Source organism: Cryptotermes secundus, unplaced genomic scaffold (assembly GCF_002891405.2).
Source record: "Cryptotermes secundus unplaced genomic scaffold, Csec_1.0 scaffold697, whole genome shotgun sequence".
In the NCBI taxonomy this organism is placed as follows: domain Eukaryota; kingdom Metazoa; phylum Arthropoda; class Insecta; order Blattodea; family Kalotermitidae; genus Cryptotermes; species Cryptotermes secundus.
In genome coordinates, this window is record NW_019724753.1 from 864913 (window position 1) to 889715 (window position 24803).

A 24803-nucleotide genomic window follows, 5' to 3' on the forward strand; every position below is an offset into this window, starting at 1 on the left:
AAAACAGTTGTCACTATAAACTCTGCCGAAACTAGTCCTTACCTTCTGAAGCAACGGTAGTCAGCTTATCGACTCAGGAATGTTAGCTCTATGCGCTCATAGCGGCAAAACGCGGTACTACAAAAGCTCTGCCCACAAAAAAATTAGTTCGGTTTCTTTTGGGTACCCCATCGTATACAGTATAAGACTTGAGGTTTTCAAAGGAATGAAGATTCATACTGTGTCTACTGAGTTATGACACCATGTAGTCTGGTAAGGGGGTACCAATGTCCAGAGGAATATACTGCCTCCATCTTCAGGGAATAAGATTGAGGCAGTATGTTCCCTCAAAGAATTGCTAACCATTTTCCAGACTACACGGTATCAAAACCCAGAAGACTACATGGTAAGTATAAAAAATTAACTCATTGATTCCATACTGAATATTTTCATAAACAGTGTCAAGACATGATCTATTGTATTGTATTGGAGAGGGTGGGTTTCCACATGCACTTAGACCAACTATTGGTCCATTGTGCGTCCCCCTATGATATTCTACCAGTCTCTATTCCCTGCCGGTACTGGTGCGTGCCATCAGTCCCGGCTCAGCCAGCGAGTTCGGCCTCTAATGGCTCAGCGATATCTTGATGCTTCCCCCATCTACCAGAGGCGTTAGAGACTACTGTTGGGCGGGAAATGTCCTGAATTTGGCTCAGTGGTCCCCTTGGGACATGAGGTTCTTTTACGTGCCATAAAGCTACGACACGGGACCCACGGCTTAAAGTCCCTCCCGGAGGACTTGTTACCTAAATTTTTTCGCCCTTAAAAATTCCACAACCTCCGCCGGGTTTGAACCTGCATAGCTTGAGTCACGAGGTGGGAACGTTACCCCTAGACTACAGAGGCCACTAAGACATGATTTAAGTATATACTCATATTACTCTAGCAACAGTGTCCTTATCTCTCTTTCCTGTTATAAATTAATAATTACTTACCTGTACAAAGACTGGTGGCAGATCTGATTCTCTGATGTACCTTTTACTCTGAGAAAGCTGAATATGATAACCCCAGCTACCATTGTAATTAACTTTCAGTGGTAAATTGTATTCAGTGGCTAAATGTGCCACAAGAGCTGAAACCAGAAACCAGATTTATGATTAGAAGATTGCTGTCATCTGGAATGTGACACCGTGTAGTCTAATAGATTGTTACCAGCATTTCAGAGGAAATTGCTAAATCCTTCTTCAGGGCAGAAGAGCAAGCTGAGACTAATAGGTCAACCAAGAGTCCAGCCCTGTTCCTCCTCCCTTTCTCTACGCCCATGCTATTTTTTCACGTATTTCGGACAAATCTGTTGTCTCATTCTTCAAGGTAGAACAGTAAGACAAGACTAACAGTTATGATCTGAGGTTCTTACAGCAGTGGTTATGAAGCATTCTGCATCCTAGGATATAATGTCATGTAGCCTGTTGAACATCAGCCACTGTTGCAGAGGAATACAGTAAAACTTGGTTATAGCAACATCGGTTTCTGCGACACCTTGTCTATTGCATCAAATATTCAATGGTACGAACTAATTCCTCATAAAGCAACTGTTTTTATACCTTGCTTAGTACGACATGCACAAATGCATCAACCTCGTATGTAACATCATTTTCATTCCTGAATTTCTCTGATATCGTGGGAAAGTTCGATGTGTCTGCCCACCCTCACTTTCTCTACTTGCTGACATGACTGTCCTGGAAGAATACGACCGCGGGCTGCAAGAGGAGCGTGGCTTTTATGCGAAAACAAGGGTGTGGGGTGGGACTGCGTGAATAGTGCAAGAGGACGCGGCAGGTTGTTAACTGCATTCCTTTCCTAGAATCTCATCTAACAGGACCTCACATTGTCTACTTACCCTATAGTGTTCCTGCCTAAACCCAGAGAAGTGCAGTAGCGAAAACATGGCAATGAAAAGGAAAGTTTTAAGCATTGAAGGGAAAGTTAAAGTGATTCATGAAATATTGTGTGTATTGTCAGTGAAAAACGCTGTAATATGTCTTTGATATTACACATTTGGGCAATTCCATGTTAATGTTACGTTAGTCTGTACTTAACTACGTATTTCACTAAAAAATGCAACATTTTAACTCAGTTTTTGGTAGATTTTTACGTGACTAACATAAGGCTACCGTGGAAGTGCCCATTTCGGTTACGACATTCGTTTATAACAACACTATTTTTAGGTCCCTTTGATGATGTTATGACCAGATGCACTGGTCATCACTGCCCCACATAAGTATGTATAATTATGGTCTTATCTTTGTGTTTGCATTTAAAATATAATAACATAATTAAACTGTATTTAATAATAAATTTGGTTGTATAACATATGAAGAAAATTTCCTTTGGATCTTAAATGGGTATTCCTCTTCTATTTCACTGGCCCTATAACCCTGGGTGGATCTTGGCTTCCTCCAAGGTTTCGTAACAGTAGAGCTTTCCAGGGTGGGTTCATTAGCCTCATGCCCAAACTTCAACCTGGGGCCCAGGGAAGACAGTTTCTTCTGGCCCCTATTCTTTGACCTGTGTGGCATGGGTGGCCCTACCAGGAGCTTACACCCCGACGAGCATAGCTCTTCTGATCACTGAGACACATAAACTTCCTCTCCATGATATGGCGGTAGTACGTAAGGAGGAAATAGGTATCATTCTGGTTTAGTATAGTAATCATGGCATTTAATTTCTGGTGCAAAGTAAATAAAACTAACCTGATATATCACTAACGATTTCACAGTAAGTTCGTCGGGCTAGGTCCAAAACCCCACTGATACCTGCTTTAACAGCAAAATTACATTGCATCTGAGAAGCTTCTGCCCCTTTTGCAGTACGAGCATCATCATACAGGACCGATAAGATTTTGCAGTGAACGAGTTGGTAGCGTTCATCAGCAAGACACTGCAAAGAAATGACTGTTAGCCCAAATATCATGTACAGAATTAATTACTGTTCACACAAATATATCCATTTATAAAAATTATGGTCTTCTAAATGTGATGCTACACATTTATCATACTTATTTATTCATTTGTACAGTATTTCAAGACAATATGAGTAACTCTAATTACATCATAGAATAATTGGATGATAAAAAGGTAAAAATGGCAAAGTTGTCCCTGTGCTTAATTAAGTACCATGCTATGAAGACATATTTGGGAGTGGAGGTATAGTTCCACCATTCTTGACCTTGGCACTAGGTAGAGGTGAGTAGTCAGCTTCATGGCCCTGCCACTTAAACCCCCACCAGAGAAAGAGGGCCTAGTACCCATTAGGTACAAAGCTGGGTGGAGCCCCAGAGCTGGTCTGGACACTGTGCAGAAGAGAAAAATATTTCCTCTACCAGGAATCAAACCTCAGTCATCCAGCCCGTAACCCATTGCTATACCAACCGACATATCCTGCCTCCTATGATTGGATAACAGTGAATAATAAACTGGGAAAGACATCGAAGGAAGTGGTCGTAGCCTAATTAGAGGTAACATCTGGGAATTTGCCTGAAGTGAGTGAGAAAAACCACAAAAACTGAGGACAGTTGGTGTTCCACGCAATATTGTGTAGTTTAGCATTTATTGGAACCTGTCACCTCCACCTCCAAAGTAGGAGGGTAAGTCATCTGTACCATTTTTCCCCATATGGTTTATACATTACCTAATGATGTAAGCAGCAAGCTCATTTGGAATACTGGTACCTATCAATGAGGCTATATAGTGGCATATCCCAGAAGACTATAACCTTAATACTGAGTGCAATGAGAAACTGAAATATCATTTATTTATTTATTTGTACTTCATACCTCTCTGGCATTGCACAGGAACTTAGATTTGCAGTCCTGAAGAACAACTTTAAGAGTCGGTAATATCTCAAGTACAGTTTTAAGTAGTAAGGTGTATTTCATCTGTATCTCGGCCACTTCCTTGCTGTCCTGCCGAGGCATGTGCATACATAATGCAAGCAAATGATCCACATCACAGAATTTTGGTACAAGTGCCTGAAATAAAGAAAAATTATGGCAGATTGATTAGTTAATATTATAAGTAATAACAGAAATAACATGAAGTTGGTTATCACTTTCAAGTATATATAGAAAACGTGAAATTATATGTATATTCATCTTATATTCTGGTATCATTATGAGAGTAACTTAAATTTTGTCTTTGATACCCTTAAATGATTAAATTTGTATATGAAATATTCGGTACACTTGTCAATATTCAAAGTCTTGTACATTAAACACATTTTTTCCAAATATTATTTAGCTTAAATTTGTTTTCCATTTGAAGTTTCACGCTACTTTGAACAAAATTTCTTTTTGTAACGAACTGAGGTTTCATCTGTTTTGAAAGTGATGGCTGAAGTAAATTTTAATCTGTACTGCACCCAGTGAGCTTCAACAGAAATTAGGATTCTATACAAAATAAAATAAAAACTGTGGAGGAAGAAATTAGAACATCTGACATACTATTTAATCAAAACAAATTTGTACATTTCATTCAAAATGTAGGATTAATAAAGGGTTAATCATAAGGGGAAGCACAATAGATTACTCAAGGATGTGGTGTAAAGCGAACCGCCTCTGTGGTCTAGTGGTCAGAGTTCCTGGTTACAGATCCAGAGGTCCGGGTTCGATTCCCGCCACTACCAGATTTTTCTGAGAAGTAGTGGATCTGGAATGGGGTCCATTCAGTCTCGTGATGATAATTGAGAAGCTCCTTCAAGGAAATAAGGGCTCCGGTCTACAAAACCGAAATTAACGGCCATGGGGATTCATTGCACTGACCACGCGATATTCTCTATCTGCAAAAGTTGCCACTAACTTCGCCGACAAGCGGCAATCACTCGGTCAGTAGAGTTTGCTTGCAGACTAAAATCACGGAGTTTGTTTTTTGTTTTTGTGGTGCAAGGGCTGAATTATTATGGCCCATCCCTTATACATTCATACTATTTAATCAGTAATTAGAATATTATGGGATTCAAGTCTGCAGAACACTGACGTCAGCCCGAACTGAACACAGCAGGATTGGTCACAATTATTGAAGGGTGGAAAGAGGCTGATTGTCAAGGGAGTAATCAGTCTTAGAATCAAAGCCCAAGGAAATTATCTCCTTCCCAACAATGTAATAATTTTCAGTTACCATAATTAAAAAAACTATCATCAATCTTCTGAATAGTTAAAGAACAAAAAGACCTTTGTGGGAACCTCCCACAGTGCATAACAGACAACTCCCACAGTGCACTGAAAACAGGCAATATTTATACATTGCTTGCAGCCTGGCCCTCTGGACACCTACACAAGCACTATCCAATCAGCGCTCACAATTGCAGCAATATTTATACATCACTTGCAGCTTGGTTCCCTAGACACCAACACAAGCGCTATCCAATCAGCACTAATAATCGCAGCTTCATCGCCAACTGGTCCACGCACCGCCTAGCAGCATAAGTATAAAGCTGCAGGCCTTGAACACACCAGCATCTGTCTACGGCTGCAGTGTTCTTGGACATCGAGAAAGCCTTTGATACCATGTGGCAATCAGGCTTCCTGTATAAGTTATCAAAATTAGAATTCTCTAACTGTTTGGCCAAGCTTATTGGATCCTTTCTTTCTCAGTGTACTTTCAGGGTCTCAGTTGAAGGCGAAATGTCAACGCCAAGGGAAATGCAAGCAGGGGTGCCTTTCCCTTACTCTTTTCAACTTGTATATAAATGATGCCCCCCAAACTCATGGTGTTCACCTGGCCTTCTTTGCCAGATCGCAGGGAGGGTTCTTTGTTAGAAAACTCCAGCACGGTCTCAGCTCAATGGAGACCTGCTGTGAGTGCTGGAATATTAAAATTAACGAAGATAAGACTCAGGGGTCTACTTCTCTTGTGGGTGTTGACCACCTGAGTCTTGTCTTACTCTAAAGGGAAGAAATATTCCATTTGTAAATAGTGCAAAATATCTAGGTGTAATCTTCGATAAGAGAGTTACATGGAGACTGCACATAGAAATTACAGAAGCCAAGGCCTTCAGAACATTCATTAGAGTATATTCCCTATTCAAAAGTGAGCGATTGAGCGCTAACATTAAACTGACCCTCCACAAAGCTCTTAATAGATCTATAATGACTTATGCTAGTCCCGCCTGGGAGTTTGCGGCGGACAGCCATCTAGTGAAATTGCAGCGCCTGCAAAACAAGCTTCTCCACACCACTGGCAATTTGCCAAGGCGCACACCGGTCCGCGATTTGCACATGGCATTCAAAATCCCATACGTATATGATTACATAACAAAATTATGCAGGCAACAAGCAGAAGTCATACAAAATCATGAAAATGAGAATGTTCGCATTATTGGTCAAGGTGAAGCCTGACATAGAAAGTATAAGAGACTTAAACTTGGCAGCGGTCAGGTATACGACCATTCAAGTGAATAGACTGCCGTGGTGGCGAATACTACTAGAAATAGGACATAATCTGCTGTACTGAGCCTGGACTGACAGAGGCCTTGTATATATAGTACATAGAAGTAGAAATTAAGGCTAGAATTAAATTGTAAATATATGTAAATACTGACAATGGACTGACTATGACTGACAAATGACAGAACCAATCTCGCGTCAGAGAGGGTGCCCCAAATGGACAGGACAGCAACTTTCACAAAGAAGAAAACATCTGGTCATGAGCCCCAGCTGGGGCTCAACACCAAGACAGACAGACTGACTGACCGTCAGTTGCAACATGACTTTGACTTTGACACCAGCATCAGTCTTGCATCAGTCACTGTTACACTGCCATCAAGAGAGCACCACCACTGCATTGCACAGACTCTGCCAGCGCAAGCATCATAGGCAGCTGACTCTACTGGTGCACGCACCACAACTCTGCCAGCCAGCCACTTGCAGCTGCAGCAAAGGAAGAACATCAGGCAGCCACAAGGAAGCATGCCACATTTGCTATCTCGCTACAAGGAAGACTCAGCTAGACAAAATTGGCCCTTTTTGGGCATCCACTCAGCAACGTCATCACTAGACCAGGTTAACCGCTATGAAAGGAGTCTCCACCTGCATCATTCAGGCACGCTCCCATCTTGTCTCTGATACCCGTTCTAAGTGCAACAAACATTTATTGTTATAGTTTCAAGTGGTTGTCTCAGTGACCATCGACATCCCACACCTTCTTGCAGGACACACCACTGAGACATCTGAAAACATATTCTTTGGTATGAATATTACATGTGGATGCAACAGTCTTCATATCAACTCCAGATTATGGAGATGAAGACAGTCTGTGAAGTGTTGGACACTAACTCCATATTTACATTGCTGATCGCCCAAGAATATTTCAACGAATAATTACCAAGAAAGCTTCAAATCATATCAGAGAAACATTGTTTGAATATAAAATAAATGTCTTCTTTTTTTTTCTTATTCCTTATACTTGTAGATGAAATTACACATTGGATACAGGCCATGCAAACTTAAGCATGAGAAGATATTTCATATCTTTGATTTAACTTACAAGTTTAATATATGATAACATGAAAAATTTACTCCAGTCAGACATAGAATATTATTTTCTTACTTCAAGAGCATGATGTAGTTCTGGAGTCTCTACTATTTCTTGCACACAGTCCAGTCGAGTAAGAATAGTTTCAAGTAGACGTGGAGGTTCTAATATATTTGATCTCAGCAGGCGAATTCCGCCACGCGTTTGGCAATGGTTCATAATACCCATAAGGCTGTAATGTGTACTGGAACCTCGTAGACTCTGAGTCAGCTCTAGGAGATGTGCTGTCTTCACATCTGTCATTCAAACGGATACAACCATAATATCAGAGGGGGCAGAAGTTCCTATTTGGTTATACAGCAGCTTAACGAAATTTGTCATGATCTCAAACCAAATTCAGATTTGAGGTTCTCACAGTGGTGAGTATTAAGATTACAGTCTCCTGAGGTGTGCAGTTTGTGCTTTCTGTAATTTATTTTATGGCACTGTTAGTACCTAGAATATGCACTTGTAGTGTGCAAAGGTAGAATGGGTCATGAATGATACTGTGAGGTATGAACCCATTGCTAGGCAAAGTCCTCGAAACAGACAATGAGTACAGCCATTACTATGCAACAGGCAAATAAACAAACGGCCGTTTCTGGGCAACAGCTCAGTAAACAAGTTCCCGCACAAACGAACACGCATGAAACAACAGGAGAATGGTGTTTTCGATGAGGTCCATGAAATGTGGTTATAAAGAAGAGAATTGGGGCAACAATTTAAGTTGAAGGTTGGCATTTCAATTGAGCTCTGCAAGGGAAGCTGAGAAGAGATGGCGCTATACTTGAGTTGACAGTTTAGAAGAGTTCTGCACAAGCAGCTGTGAGAAGAGGACCCGAGAGTGTGAGAGTGTGTTCCATATAATTTAGTATATAGATACAAATATTTCACAAGACCCTGTTGCCTCCACTGTCAGGATGAAAATCTATCAGACCACATAGAATTACATCCAAGAAGACTACAATCTTAGTAGACCCATAGGAATTACTCTCAGGTATACTTCTATCGAAATTCCCTTATAGATGTCTCCTGCATATTGTGTATTAATATTAATTTTTGGTTCATATAATGATGGCATCAGTACCTCAGACTATAAGGCGTTAATATTGCAATTTAAATACATGAAATTACATACCTATCACCATTGTATTCTGTGATCCTTGATACTCAACTTTCAAACTCTTCGGTGCAAATAACACATTCCGGACAAATTCAATGTATTTGAGGAGAGCTGCAGCTGCAGCTAATGCATAAAACCTGATAGAGAGAGTGTATACAATTTTAGACAAGGTAAAGCCATAATATAACTGACATTGGACAAGAAGAGGAAGACAATATTTAACATAAAAAGTTCATAAACAAACATCTCAGAACTTGAACAACGCTATCTTCTGAGATGTGACATCATGCAGTCTGCTAGAAGCTAAATGAAGTTTCAGCATAACATACTGCATTCATTTTCAGGGTTGAAGAAGTTGAGCAAGCAACCACCAAGATGAAAGCAGTAAGTAGAGCTCTTCAACTCTGAAGATGGAGATAGTACATCCATCCAAAATGTCGGTGAACTTCTACTGGCCTAGACTGCATGACATCCAAGAAGGTAGAAGTCATAAGCACAAATTTAGATTGTGGAATTCTCAGTCATAATGCTATGTAGTCTTGCAGGCAGTTACTAATCTTTCAGAGGAAAATGTTGCCTTCATTGAATTGAATTGAATTTATTTACATTCTATAAATCCTAAGCAGGTTAGTACCTTTGGATACAGAACAAGTCAAAAGGTTACATACATAAGTACAGGCAATTTTAGCTTAAAAATTAATATAACTTAATTTTACATCATTCTCTATTTACATTGAAGTATTCATCTAAAGAGTAGAAGGAATGAGCATGTAGATAATTCTTTAACTCTGATTTAAACTTTTTAGTATCATTGCCCAAGTTTTTAATACTTTGTGGCAGATTGTTGAACACTTTTATGCCAGTAAAGTAGACTCCTTTTTGATATACTGATAAAGTTGATGAGGGTAGGTGGAAGTTATATTTTTGTCTAGTATTCATGTTATAGACATCTTCTGAACACCAAGACAGTGAGTTACACACTGGTTACTACTTACAAGACTCAATGTGTCATAAACCAGAACAATATAACTTTAACAGGCTTTAAGTTCCTTGAGGTTTCCACAGTGGTAATTATTAAAATTACAGTTTTCTTTGTTGTGACACTACATAGCCTTGTATGCAGACGCTGCTGTTTTTGAGGATCATACTACAGTCATTTTCAACTCTTGAAAAAGGAGATGGCATGTTCCGAAATATCGGTTTCTGCCTACAAGACTACATGTTGTCACAAAGCACAAGACCACGGTCTAAGTTCCCAGTTTCTTAAAAATATGCTTACTTCTGAGACACCACTATTTGAATTGAAGAATATTCATTGGCACACAGGTTCTCTATCTGCTGTAGTCCTCTTGTGTCCCTGAAGTGCCTTCTCAGGACACTGGTGACAGTCACTGTGGGAAATGCTTCTTGAACAAGAGTGTACAGCTTACTCGTTACCTGTCTGTCACAGAAAGTGTTTGGCACTAAAATCTGTCAAAGGAAAAAAATGCATACTTAAAATATTTGTTGATCTGAAATGTTTGTATTTATCCACTAAAGATGTATAAATAAACAGAGAAAGCAAGAATAATATATTTAACCCCTTCAGGACCAGCCACGAATGTGCTTGATTCTATCTAGTCTGTCCACTGGGCCAGTCCCAAATATACTTGTTATTTTTGTCCTCACACTGACAACGAATTGTTGTGTCTCATCAAGGAATATAAGTTGAAAAGGCAGTACATTGTTCTAGGCCGGTATCTTACTGTTTGCTTGCTTGACTTACTCATCAACCCAGAAGAAAGAGACAGCATATTCCTCTGAAACAGGCTAAAGAGTGTCACATCCTTACAGATAATATTTTTAAAGTATGGGTTTTAATTCCATCCAGCCTAATATATCCTGCAGATATACCTTGTTCTCTTACTGTGAATAATCTTGAATATTATAAAATTATGTTGCACATTGTCCACTCTCTTGATTGTATTTAAAATCATACAGTGTTTCAGAAGATGGTTCTGCTTCCACTATCAGGGGTAAAAAAAGGGGAAAAGAATCCTGTGCAGCTGATCCCATTACACAGGACTAGTCTCAGGCCACCTGAGTAGGTTCCTCTCCCCCTTATTAGCCTACATTCCTTATTTTGAAACAAGAAGTTCTGGGAAGAGCTAACCATATATTTTCCTTTAATACAACATAGACTGCACAGAAAAAGTTTGACTAACAAATCTTCTATTGTTGCTTGTGTATTCATTGCCACAGTAACATTTTTACTGAGCTGTTGCCTAGCAACATACACATTCAGACACCAAGACGGCTGAGAAGGATTTATGAAGTACACCATTGAGATAGGCTCAAGTGCCATGATATACTTGCTAAGTTTCATGAAGATTTGTTTAGGCATTCAAAACTTAATGGGGATACACAGGCACAACCAGGGAAGAGACTGCATAAACCTACTTTAGGAAAGTATGCTAAAAATAAAAGTAGGTTTATAAGATCACCTTGCTGTTTGTGTGTGTGTATCCATCTAACAACTTGTGAATGCCTAAACCAATCTTTATTAAACTTGGTATGTATACCGGGCACTTGAGCCCATCCCCATGGCATACTTCATACTCCCCCTTATTGTTGCTACAGCTCAGTACACACATTCCTACAGCAACAAATATATATATATATATAACGATAGAAGAATTATTGGATGCATCATTTTCTATACACTCTGCGCCATATCAAGCGGGAGTCTGTGGATCTGTCTGTGTATCTCCATATTGGGGCTAGATAATGGCTCAGTAAACATGTTCCCGCAGCAATGAAGAATTGTTGGAGCATCGTTTTATATGTGGTACATACCATAGCAAAGGAACGTAAGCCATTAGTTCTTCTCAGAACTTCTTGTTTTATGCCTTATGATGGAAGCAGGCCAAGCTTCTGACATGTCACAAAATTGTAAATACAACTGAGAAAATGGACAATGTGCAATCTTACAATCAATAACAGGCCACTGTCAAACCATTAAAGGATGAGACCTGAAAATGTTGTGTCTCTGAAGAGTTAATCCAAAGAATCTGACTAGGAATGAGATTTGAGATGTAACTCAGAGGGAGCAAAGAAGATGTTGCAGAAAATATTTGCTTATAAGACTAAAGACATGAAAATATAATAAAATGTAATATACAGAGAAAATGTAGATTGAACTGACTACAAATACAATATAATGGCAGGTTTTGGCATTGGCGATGTTGAAATTTTCACTTCTGTTACCTGAGACTTAGGTAGGTGAGCATATAAAGAGCACAATTTTTGGAACAAGTTTTAATCCAGAGGCTATTAAATTTCAAGGTTACTGTGGATTCAATGACTGAGAACTTGCTCTACCTTGTGATATGGTATAGAAATAAAGAGGATTAAAGAAACCCTTACATGCTAATTTATGATAAATGAAAAATCAAGGCGAACAAATTGAAAAATTTTTAAATTTACTCATTAATATTCTCTTCTGCTCTAGTATGTACTTCTCTACAAAAGTATGTATAACTATTACACCTAGAGAGGAAGCATCTCCTACATAGAACTTCCGGTCCACCAACAACGCTTCATTGCCCCCACAACATAATCTAATACACATGTACCTTAATCACACCTTATCACCTCGACCGTATATTTTCCATAATTCTACCAATGTCCACTTCCCCCCTACCTTTTATAGTGATTTTCTCCTTATACTGCTTCATATTTAATTTTTAAATTTCATATATATATATTTTTTTTTAATTTTAAAATCTAATGTGTATAAAGTATTAAGTCAGATATGACCTAATTTTGTTAACAGATTTTCAAATTTATGTTATCATTGTAATTAATATGAATTCCATCATCATTTGTATATTTTTCACATACCATCTGATGATAGCCTACCTGGGGCAAAACACGTTGTGAGTGGAATCATAAAAATATTTGTTTGTGTGGTAGTAATCTCTCAATTTTATTTGTTAGCACCACAGACAGGATGCAGTATTGTAAGACATTTATGTTTCGTATGTTAGAGTGCAGAGCAGTTGCAATGAGGCAGGTATCTCTTATGGAGAATTGTTTGGCGAGCTAAATTTTTTAACTAACTGGTGATCTATGTCAAAATTTGTTGACATTTATGAATTAATCTCATGACAAGTATAATGAATAGTGGCATACAACTAAATGTAACTGCAGTTTCATTCCACACAATTTGCAATTCTCTGAGAAGTAAATCCATAAATCTAATATACCTCAATTGGATTCAGTACATTGATTTTCGTTAGTGTGTTCACATAGGACTGACTGTCACCGATCTGACACAGTATCAGGTGTGGATAATTAATATCCAGAGCTGCAATACCAACTTCACCACGTGCTTGACCACGCCCTTCTGTCAAAGCTGTAAAAAGCACAGAAACTAAATTATCACAACTTATAATTAACAATTTTCATTTCATGCATCCTGTTGTGTTATAATATATTATGTAGTATGTTAATTATTTAGTCAGTGTCTCATCTTACAAAGTATTGTCTGTTCTGTAGGGAATGTATACAAATGTAAACTGAGTCGTTGTTTACATTCCCTACAGAACGGANGCTAAAATTTTTATACATTAAAAAACAACAAATTAATAATAAACTATATGAAACGCATTTAAAAAATGCTCAGTTTTGGCAGTCTAGCTGGCAAACACTAGAAAACAACATAAATATAACACTAAATGGAGAAATGGTAGAACATTACGTCAAACTTAATAAGAAAATAATTAAGCAAACCCCCAGCGACGCAATACCCAATACAAAGCAAACCTTTTTCACACGCACACATAACTTGACAACTATAAAATTTACNATATATATACACAAAATATAGAATATTCCAATTTGTCCGTGGGAAAGCAACAAAATTACAAAAACCAACGACTGACTCGATGATGTAAAACATCAATCGAAGAATTTTATTCTTGTTTTATACTATAACTTTTGTTTTATATAATCTAATTTATTGTATTTTTATGTCAAGTATTTTATATAATTAATAATACTGTACCCAATTTTACTAGTACTGCAGTTCAGTAGTGCATATATGTTAACCATGTATTTGCCTGATGATGGCTATTAATAGCCAAATCATGTAGTAGAGCCAAAACTAGTAACTGATCTTGATATTAGTTGTGTTGTGACAGTTGTAATAAAGAAGTTGTTCATTATTAACATGTAAAAAAAAAAGTAAAGCTATCCCTGTAACAGGCCGTGAAGGCCCATAGGGTTCTGAGATGTTGGGGGTCCCACATTATCTAGACAATCGACTCAAAGATGGCGGTAAGGTTGTCAGCCTTACACGCCAGCCACGCTTTACTCCCCAGGAAAATTATTTATGGCCCTGGGGTTCACTCAGCCTCTAACAGAAACGAGTACCAGGAATTATTATTAACATGTAAATATCATATCATTAAAATAAATTACTACTAGTTCTTTATGTGAGTTCCATGATCCATAAAAGAAAATTAATGCATTTTTAACCAATTTGTATCTTTTCCTGTAATTAAAGACATGGCAATCATAGATAGAATAAACTTGATATGTGAGCTAAATCACATCTTCAGCAGACGATGTTCTAATTCTCAAAGATCATTCAAGCAAGCATATGCCAAATCACTGTTATAAACTAGTTCAGAGCAGTTCATTGAATTGAGCATAAAACTGACACAGGGTGTCACTGAGCATGTTTGCTCAAGCAGTAATGCTTCTGACTTGTACTTAGGAAGTGCCTGGTTCAGATCTTGGCCTGGAGGCCAGACTATCTTCTCTAGGATTCTTTTGTGGCATTCCTCAGCCTATTCATGGAAATTCAGGGATAGTACTCCATTCCAGGCAATGAACAATTCCTTCCACATCATTTCCAATTCATTCACCAATAATCATCCTATCATTCAATGCTATATAGTCTGAACTACTGACAGTATCATTGAATAAATCACAAACAAATTAACTAAGATGCGGGGTAGATTCTAAAGGGTTATGATGATGTTGTGTAACAGTCCCGTGATTGAGGTTGGCTCTTTCTAAGGGACCAACAGAGTAGGTGTGTCCTCCCTCACCTGAGAATGGAAATAGATCCAGTTTCCAAAATGTTGTGTTCTCTGGTTTTTGGAATACTGGGTGGTGGAGAAAGTCCAAAAACCCAGTACTGCATTAATTAACACAGAATTTCATCTATGAGGGAGAGTCAAATGAAAACAGGTCAGAAGCCAAAACATATTTAAGAACATTTCTTATATCAAAAGTAATCTCCAAAACTGTTAATACATTTATCCCGCTGAGAGATGAGATTGTCAATCCCATCCTTGAAAGAGCTTGTGGGCTGTCTACAGAACCACATCTGTACCCAGCCACACACATCTTCGTCCGATGCAAACCCATGTCCACAAATGTCTCTTCAGGTCTCCAAACATGTGACAATCACATGGAGAGAGATCTGGGCTGTAGGGGGGATGTTGAAGCACTTCCCAACCAAATCTCTGTAGCGTATTCCTCACAGAGTTGGCAGTGTGGGGGCGCGCATTATCATGAAGAAGGATAATGCCGTTCAATAGCATTCCAGGGCGTTTTGTCTTTATGGCACGTCTCAGTTTCTGCAGTGTCTTCATAGCACTGTGCACTGATTGTAGCACCATGCTCGAGAAATTCACGTGTTTCCACTGTTGGCTCTGCCGTTTGCTTCGGGTTCAAAATGGTGGCACCAAGTTTCATCCCCAGTGGCAATACGGGACAGAAAAGCATACTCTTCCTCATGGTACCGTTGCAAGTGACCCAGTGATGCAGCCTGCGGTACACAAGGCATTTTGTCACAATTACGTGTACGGAACCATGACTTATTCCCATCAAAAGATTAATTTCTTCCAGTGATCCGTTGGTTTGCCCAGATATCACCATCCAACACAGCAATAACATCAGGAGTGATGACATGATGAGCTTGTCCTGGGTGAGCATCAACTTGCAGTGACACACATCCCTCTCAGAATCTTCTATGCCATGCCAGCACACGCAAACGTGACACGCTGTGTTCGCCGTAAACAACAGACATACAATGATGAATTTCTCGTCCTCCTACTCCTTCAGCAGCAGTGGCGACTCGTAGCTAAAATTAATGGGGTGCTGCTCCAGAAAATTTGTAGCCTTTGTTTTAAAATTGNTTACACTCCGATATATGTAATAGTTTCCACAAATAACTACATATTGTGGATGTTGAGCTGTGCCAGTGTTTTCATAATTTGTTATAAGTGCCTCTGAAGATGGTTCCTTGGGACCGAAACATGTAAGGCAGATGAGATAAAGAAGTGACCAAAGTATATATTGTTGCACTTGACGGAAAATCTATTGACAATTGGAAATCCATTCTTTTTAACCTTTATATTATGCTCATTGATTGAAAGTCTGTATGCCTCACTAAGATTCTCCTTAATACTTACATTTCCTAAAAGTGACAGTGAAACTACATTATCAACGTGCTTTTTTGACTTCTCATGCTTTTCAGTTTTTTCTTTCATTTTGTTTATATTTCTAAAACCATCTTTTGTCCACGTTACATCACCCCCAAACAGCAATCACGGGAAGCAAAACAGTGCATTTTTTACTTCACAGCTGCAAAGCCAACTTTTCTGTTTGTACCATTCAGAATTAAAGCTATGAATATATTTCTTGTTCTTGCTTATGCCTGGCTGAGATATTAGAATATCAGGTGTTAAACGACCTCTTTTCTTAACTGCAACTTTCTCATGGAGAGACAGTTGTGAAAACTTAAGCTGTTGAAGTTCACTTAGAGTCACAGAACTTATTTCTCAGGGATGCAAGGCCATGGTTAAAGTTTTCTGTTAACTAAAAGAACCGAAAAAAAATAATCAAATAGAATAGCTGGAAGCAGGATAATAATTTAATTCTACAATTAACTCATATTTTTTAAGCACAACACACATGGAGTAAAAAAAAACTACCTTCCACCAGCACGCCAGGGTCAGCAAAGGTCGGCACTGTCGTTCCTGCAGTGCTCCCTCTCCCTTGCAGACTCGCGTGTACTTCCTATGTGCCCATGTGCACAGTCAACGAACACCTCGCCGCTGGAACTGTGAAACTCACAGTTCCATACAAAGATTTGGCTACTGACATTAAGCTTAAGGATTATATATTGTATTGTACAAGTATAAAGAAAGAATTAAAGAAAAACTGACTCATTATATAAATGTTATCGATAATATCAAGTGGAAATTGGGGGTGCTGCAGTTCTGCAGTGCCTATACATGGGCCACCCCTGTTCAGCAGTCAAAAAGTGCACTACACTTCGCTGTTCTTCTTTATCCGCCTCCATTACTGATGTTGGATGACCACATGTAGCGCTAACCTTACTTCCAGCACAATAAACAAACGACAAGTGGGCAAGGGTACATTGTCACTGTGCTTTCCCAAGTCCTCACCAGATGTTCGTACCATAAGCAAATTCCAGAGTTATCAACTTGCGCACCGTGTGAGTTACCCGTAGTGACCCTTTTTCATTTGACAGCCCCTTATCCATAGTTCCAGAGAACTTCATTCTAAGGAAGCTCTTTCCATTGTCGTAAGACACCATAACCCATCGTTCTCAATAACAACACATTTCGGGGCAAATTCTCAAGCCTATACCGCAATAATTTGCTAATAATATATGTTGGTCATTCTCCCACGGTTTTCTCTTGATCTGGTGTGTTTACCTTGTTCTGAAAGCCGCTTACCCCTGCTTGTAACACTGGAATACAGATTCTATTGCACACCAAATAAAAGAGTTCACCCCATGTCAGATACAAATACATACCTACAATGCACATGGAATTGTTATCACTGGTGCTATTTGTAGCAGATCTTGGTGTTCTCATTTCTGAAGATGTTGTACGTGGATGTGATCCACTGCCACTAGATGATGGAAATCTGCAAATGTTATGACACAAATATTTAACATTAAATTTCATTTGCTAAGGGTGTATATAAATAAATTTCAAGATTCTTAAACATTTAAAATAAGACAGAATGTTTACTGTGCTCCTATGGAAACACGATGATGCTTCATAACTTTAATCTGGTTTTACCTTGAAGAGAGAACTACAGCATGTGATTTTAACATGGACTAAGACAGTGTAGCAGTTTTAACATAATTTAATAAAATATTTGTAACATATCAAGACAGCTGAAGATGGCAGTGGCAGTTTGGGGCCAGAACATGTAGTGTCAAAGTGTATAATGTTAAACTAAAATTAAAACTAAGTAGTGAATAAACAAGTGTTGCAATATTGATGGACGATAAATACATGGACATTAAGCTAAATAGTTTCGTTGGTATTCTTCTAATTTAATTTAATTCTTCCAATACATACAACTTTATTTATTTCTTATTTGTTCTGCAGTAATCTGTTGCTAGTCAAGAAATGTGTCTCTGTTGATATGATTGGCACATGGTATCTTTAGTAAAATTAAGCGAATATGAAATAAATGGGATATTTTTTGCAGTTATGATGGAAAATGTTCTTTTAAAATTCGTAACTCCAAACTTTCTTCAAAACAAATTCCCTGCACCAGTAATTAATTTCACAGGTTTATGTCTTTACAATATGATAACCACTCATGTATGAGTCATTTGGCTGAATTATTTCCAGATACAACATTGTAATTGTACTGCTAAAGTAAAAACCGAATTATTTTCTCACTTCTAGATGCAATTTATGTTCTGAAATGAGTCAGCTTTGTTGACAGTTTAGGTTATGTTATATCAGTTTCGTTCAGTGTCAATTACCTTACATCATGCGTGTACTGGGTCTACTAAAATCATGAGATTTTAGAGAGATGATATTATATGGAGGTATGATAGAAAGTTTCAAGTGTAACTGGTCAACACAATGTAATGATATTGATGAATGGGGGGAGAGGAGGGGCCCCCCAGATTTTTTGATTAAGTCAAAATTGTAAAAAGAGTGAAATATGCTGAACATGACTATGAAACATTAAAATTGTTTGAAAACATATTCTTCTATCCTGAATACTGAGAGGGTGATAAGTAAAGATACTCTTAATAATTTTAAAGTAAATATTTTAGAAAATTTTCTAGGTGTTTCTCTTTTTGAAGAAATCCTGGTGGATTGGAACCATCTGTGAAATTCTAATATCTGTGATGACTGTATAAAGTATTACAATAATATTCCAGTTTTATTCACATGAACATAATATTACTTTTGAATATTTCGAACCAACTGTGCTAGCTTTGTCTGAAAATGGGCATGAACTTGGAATGACACAATGTGATATTTGCATCTAAGTCTTCTTTCTAGTTTTAAAGACAGATCAGGTTCTACACATCTGTGGTCAAATTGTGTAATACATATATACATGATCATAATTTTGGACAAAACTCACACTGAAAACTGTTTCCTTGCTATTGCTGAAGAGGTATTACATACTGAAGACCCAGCCTGTGCATTATGTGATGGTACAAAATGCTTTGGTGTTACCACTGGAAATCTTCCTCCAACTGTATTCTGAACTCTCCCACAGACTACCTGAGACAGTGGCAATCCTGGAAACAATCAGTTATTTGTGCATTATTGTCAAACTTCTTGACTGTCTCACAATTTATTAGTCTCCAAATACGATGGCAAAAAAGTTACTGTAACAGATCAGATTTTGGAGGGTCACATGGTAGCATAGTGGTTGAGGAGCTATGCTACAAGCCAGAAGGTAGCGGGTTCAAGTCCCGATGAGGTCATTGGATTTTTTCAGTTGACCTAATCCTTCCAGCCGCACTATGCCCTGCGGTTTACTCAGCCTCTAACAGAAATGTGTGCCAGGAATTAATTAAATAATTTTCCTGGGGAGTAAAGTGTGGCCGGCGTGTAGGGCTGACAACCTTACCGCCATCTTTGAGCCGATTGTCTAGACAATGTGGGACCCTCAATGTCTCACAACCCTACGGGTACACCTGGTACAGGGATAGCTTTACTTTTTTACTTTTATGAAGTGACATATGCAACATACCCTCAGCTTTTGTCAAATATATGCACTAAAACACATACCATATACTATAGCCTTATTAAAATGATATGATTTGGAATAACGATAACTATTTCCCCTTTTTTCTGTAGTTTTGTTAATTTAGTGCAAACTTCATTAACAATTTTTTTCTTCTTATTCTAAGCCCCAAATATTAAAGCTGCATCTGCAATTTACATGTACCTAGTGTGAATATTTCAAAATTTAATAAACGAGCCTACATAACAGGTATTATACAGCACGGTCATTCTTGACAATTAACACTCAACTGGTCATGAAATTCCCTGCCTTTTACCAGTCCTGAAGGTCCATTAATTATCACTCCCACAAGAGCATGCAACTGAACCTTATTCTGAGCCAGATGAACCTAGTTCGCATCTTCACAAAGTACTTCTTTAGTATCCATACTAATTATTGCACAACACAACAATAACCAATTAAATTCAATATTCTCAGAATCCTGTAAATGGCTATAACCGGAATTATCATATACCTGCTCCTCTGCTACTTCTCCCTCTACCACGTCCAATGGACCTGCCTCTGTTCTGCAGTGTAGCTCCTCTAAAAACGTTCATTCTGTTCAAAACATAAATACTGTATTTATTATTGTGCTTCAGTTTATTTTATCCTGTTACCTTCTTATTGGCAAAGTGAGGTAACAAACAAAGTGACTTTGGCGCCAGCATCCATAACCGACTATGACTGACCACGGATAACTGAAAGAGAACCAGAAGAAGTAATACTTTCTTCCTCCTGCTGGCAGGTGGCAGGCTGCACGTTGAAGCATAGCAGTACATTACAAGATATACTTGTTTAAAACTTCTGGTTGTCAAACCAAGTGACAATTCTTATTTTTAAATATTGTTGCTATTCTGTTGAATATTGATATTGCGATATGCGAAGTTTCGGTTATTTATCAAGGAATTCAAATTATTTATAGATAATCTTATCTTCACATAAAATGTGTTCACAACGGCCATTAAAGTATACTCGCGTCAGGATTCTCAAATCTCAAGAAAAAGGGCAACTAAATTGTAAGCATTATACATGTCCGCTCATAATACTAGATTTTAGATATGAGTAAAAATTCCCTGACCTTTTCTCGTCTTTTGGCCGATATATCTGAACTCACCAAATTTTAAAATGGCTTTGATGATATCTCAATTCTAGAAATCCTTATTTCAATTTGAGTGGAAAGAGACCCCAGTAGAGCATATCGGCCAATTGTCTCTACCTTCACTAAAAGTTCCAAATTACATTTTCATAGTAGGAGTACGGGACACGCGGTAGCGCAGTTGGTTGAGGCACTATGCTACAAGCCGGAAGGTCGCGGGATCGAATCCCGATGATGTAGATTATTTTTTTCAATTTACTCAATCCTTCCAGCCGCACTACGGCCCTGGGGTCAACTCAGCCTCTTAACAGAAATGAGTACTAGGAATCTTCTTGAGGGTAAAGGAGGCCGGCGCGTAATGCTGACAATCTTACCGCCATCTATGAGCCGATTGTCTAGAAAATGTGGGAACCTCAGCATATCACAACCCTATGGGTATCTGCGGCCTGTTACAGGGATAGCTTTACTTACTTTACTTGGTAGGAGTACGCATAACATATTAACAAAAATGCAAATGGTAAAGGTAGAATTGTCCCTGTAGCTTCTTGTATTTTTAACCTACCAGCTCCAAGCTCCCAGCGTTTTAACTACGGAAGACTAGTCCACGGTACCCCCTGGACGGGAGGGTGGATGTACCCCAGAGCCAGACAGTTGATACCTGCTTCGTGTTAATAACCCCCAAAAATCACGGAATATCAGAAACAAGACGTATCAACTGAAAACAAAATGGCAAATAATTTTCTTAACAAAACTCAACAGTAATTTGAACCCATTTAACCAAGTTTCGGAACAACGCACTAGAAATAACAATACAGCAATACCGTGCAGCACCGAAGCGAACGGAGAAGTTCATGGATTCATGGAGGTAGGCCTAGGCCCACTGGGGCTGTAGTGCCAAGGAAAAAAAATACAGTGCAGCAGTTACGTAAAGGTATCTAATTTGATGACCTTATAAGGTTGAAACATGTTGTAGAAGTAAAATGGTAAAAATGATCCCTGTGCTTAACTAATTAAGCATTACGCCGTGAAGGCGTATGAAGGAATTCATGTAAAGATTCAAGTATCCTTGACCTCGGCACCAGTTGGAGGCGAGTGGTTAGCTTCACGCCCAGGCCGCTTTACCCCCGGGAAAGAGCTCTCGGTCCCCATTGGATAGGACGTTGGGTGGACACTAGAATAGGTATGGACCAACGCCTGCCAGGACTCGAACCCCGACCCCTCGGCCGTCCAATCCGTAGCAAGTCGCTATACAGTGTGTGCTATCCCAGCGATCCCAGCTGTCGTAGAAGTATAATTTATTAAAAAAAAAAGTGACAACGTAGCACACCAACAGTCTACGAGACCTACAAGAATTTGCACATCCTATACTGCCACTGCCACCGGTCACGGTAGCCGAGCGGTCTAAGGCATGTACTGTCTTCGCTCGCTTGGAGACCGGGATCGTGGGTTCGAATCCCGCTTATGGCGTGGATATTTAGCTTGTGTGTGTCTGCGTTTTTCTGTGTTTGTGTACAGGTAGAGGCCTTGCGACGAGCTGATCACCCGCCCAAGGAGTCCTACCGAATGTATAAGATCTAGAAAAACCGAAGTGAACGGAGAAGTTCATGGAGGTAGGCCTAGGCTCACTGGAGCTGTAGTGCCAAGGAAAAAAAAATACTGCCACTGTCAATTAAACCCTTTCCAATTCACTGTTCATTAAAACATTTACTTGTATTAGAGACTATATACACGTAGTTCGAAGTACTGAAAGTGTCGTTAAACAGGCCACAAATGATAAAGAATTTAACGAGAAACTTGTTTCACGGAAGACAAACTTCGATAAGATCCTTTTTTCACCCCGTATATACGAGTAGCGTGTATGAGAGTAGAACGATAAACCAATATTTCCTTCCTGTCAAATAGTCTCAGTAAATAAACATACACACTCTGGGATCGCGGAATACAAGCGTCTAGTGGGAGAGCAGACGATAAGTGGATTTTCTCTTGCGTCGGTACTGTAGGCTCGTTAGTTATGGTGCGAGAGTCAATGGAGAAGGTGTATATTAGCGTGTGCGTTCTTGTGGTGTGTGCAGTGTTTGTGGCTGGACCTTCCGATGGCAGCATGATGGACCCAGCCTCTAGCAATGGCCGCATTTCAACAGAATACAACACAAATGCAGGTTTGGATGGCAAAGTAACACGTGTAGTCACCGAAAGCAGTATTATGAGCAGGAAGCAAATGTCTGAAAAAATGGAACGAGGTCTAGTAGTTGAAAATCGTGACAAGGTAGATGTAAATATTACAGATGGAAAGAAGTTGAGTGCAGAAACTTTCCTTAATGGTATCACCTCTACTATGATTAAAGGGGCAACTCTGGACGAGGACAGAGTTGAAAGTCAGACTCTGGTAAGAGGACATACCGTTGATAACAGTAACACAGGTGTGAAGAATCTTGAGTCAACTACCGCCAATTATATCGCAGACAACGAAAATGAAAATAAAGTGAAATACACAGCAGCCAATGATTTCAGAGGTTATGAGATACAGGAAGTAAACAATGATACTGAAATAGTACGTGTAGCGGGCAACACTGGTATCGATAAGCCAATGGAATTAGTTGTTAACAATAACAGCAGTTCGAGAGATGTGACTCAGTTGCAGGCAGACAATGTTGACAGTACTACTAGAAAAGAGAAAGGGCTACCGATGACAACTACCGATATACAAATATTTAATAAACAAAATAACAGAAACAAAAGAAACGGCAACAGTATTGATGATGAAAATATTATTGAATCAGAAACTGAGGAGATGGGAAGTAAAAATATTATGAACAAAGAATATAATCTGCATATAAATTCAACAATGGCATGCAACAAATTACTTAGCGTAGTTATTACAAAATGGCAAATGCTTGCAAACGGAAGTCTTTTATCTTTGGATGATATTCCTGTTTCATATCCGCCAGAATTAATCTGGGAAGACGTTCGCGAGGATAATGTTACTGAAGTCAGGGGTTGCATATGTGAATTAAGGAACTGCATACGGAAATGTTGTCCAGAAGGGCAGACAATATTAGCAGATGGCACATGCGTTGATAGCAACTTAACTTTATTACACCCGTTTTCGCCACAATTCAAAGATGAAAACAACAGAAGTGTTACAAATATGGATGTATATAAGTTACATGGCAACCCCTGTCAACATGGAGTTTATCGTCTCGATGATGAAAGTGATGAATTCACACTTACTCCGACCGGGGTACTAAATGTACCAGGAGAAGGTAACTTCACAGCAGCAGAATACTGCATCGAAGCTTTCGAAAATCCTGAAAAAATTTTACCACTGTTGTGTTTCGAGGACGATGACGAAAGTGCGGAAGAAACTGAAGGAACCGGCATGTTGTACGCTGTTGGAATGATCATCTCTGTACCTTTCCTGTTTGCGACATTTCTTGTGTATGCAATGATCCAAGAACTCAGAAACCTTCATGGAAAAAGCCTCATGTGTCATGTGAGCACTCTGCTCACAGGATATTTGTTCCTCGCCATCGTTCAGCTCGGAGGCACGGGTCTCTCAAACGCATTTTGCATATTCTGCGGTAAGTGTTCCTAGTGTTTCATGACAGCTTTGCGATGAAATTATTGTGTTTCTGGACATTATTCACCGTCCTGTTCTATATTTAAAACACGCAATGTTTCGGAGACTGGATTCTGTCTCCGTCTTCTGGTATACTCAGACCCTACCACCGCAGATAGGAAATAGCTCTATCGATTGGGCTCAACAGAGCAGAAGACACAGACAGAAACCAGTCTCCAAAACGTTATGTGTTTTAAATAAAGAACAGGATGGTGAATAATGTCCAGAAACACAATAATTATATTAATGCTTTGTGATAGTTGGTAAGGCTTTTCCAGTCTCATAGCCAGAGTCTGCAAAACTAAATGCCTCATCAGACTATGAGAAACTTCACTC

The 24803-nt window shown here is 38.9% G+C and overlaps 2 protein-coding genes across 3 annotated transcripts in view; one reads left to right on the forward strand and one right to left on the reverse strand.

Moving 5' to 3' along the window:
* Positions 1-20449, reverse strand: part of LOC111862938 (mutS protein homolog 4) — a 44466-nt gene extending 24017 nt beyond the window's left edge. The window contains exons 1-10 of one of the 2 annotated variants that reach the window (XM_033750860.1): positions 20228-20449; positions 19102-19261; positions 17513-17625; positions 12936-13066; positions 9950-10140; positions 8686-8807; positions 7584-7804; positions 3815-4009; positions 2733-2919; positions 975-1111 (exon numbers count right to left, since the gene is read on the reverse strand). In XM_033750860.1, coding sequence (XP_033606751.1) covers positions 975-1111; positions 2733-2919; positions 3815-4009; positions 7584-7804; positions 8686-8807; positions 9950-10140; positions 12936-13066; positions 17513-17625; positions 19102-19261; positions 20228-20309 — 1539 coding nt within the window. In that variant the 5' untranslated portion in view covers positions 20310-20449. Of the gene's footprint in view, positions 1-974; positions 1112-2732; positions 2920-3814; positions 4010-7583; positions 7805-8685; positions 8808-9949; positions 10141-12917; positions 13067-17512; positions 17626-19101; positions 19262-20227 lie in introns of both variants that reach the window. The other variant, XM_023848808.2, reaches the window with a different exon arrangement.
* A 2291-nt stretch (positions 20450-22740) lies between these two features.
* Positions 22741-24803, forward strand: part of LOC111862933 (G-protein coupled receptor Mth2) — a 38442-nt gene continuing 36379 nt past the window's right edge. Inside the window, exon 1 of the mRNA XM_023848802.2 lies at positions 22741-24429. Within this exon, the coding sequence (XP_023704570.1) occupies positions 22860-24429 (1570 nt within the window). The 5' untranslated portion in view covers positions 22741-22859. The remainder of the gene's footprint in view (positions 24430-24803) is intronic.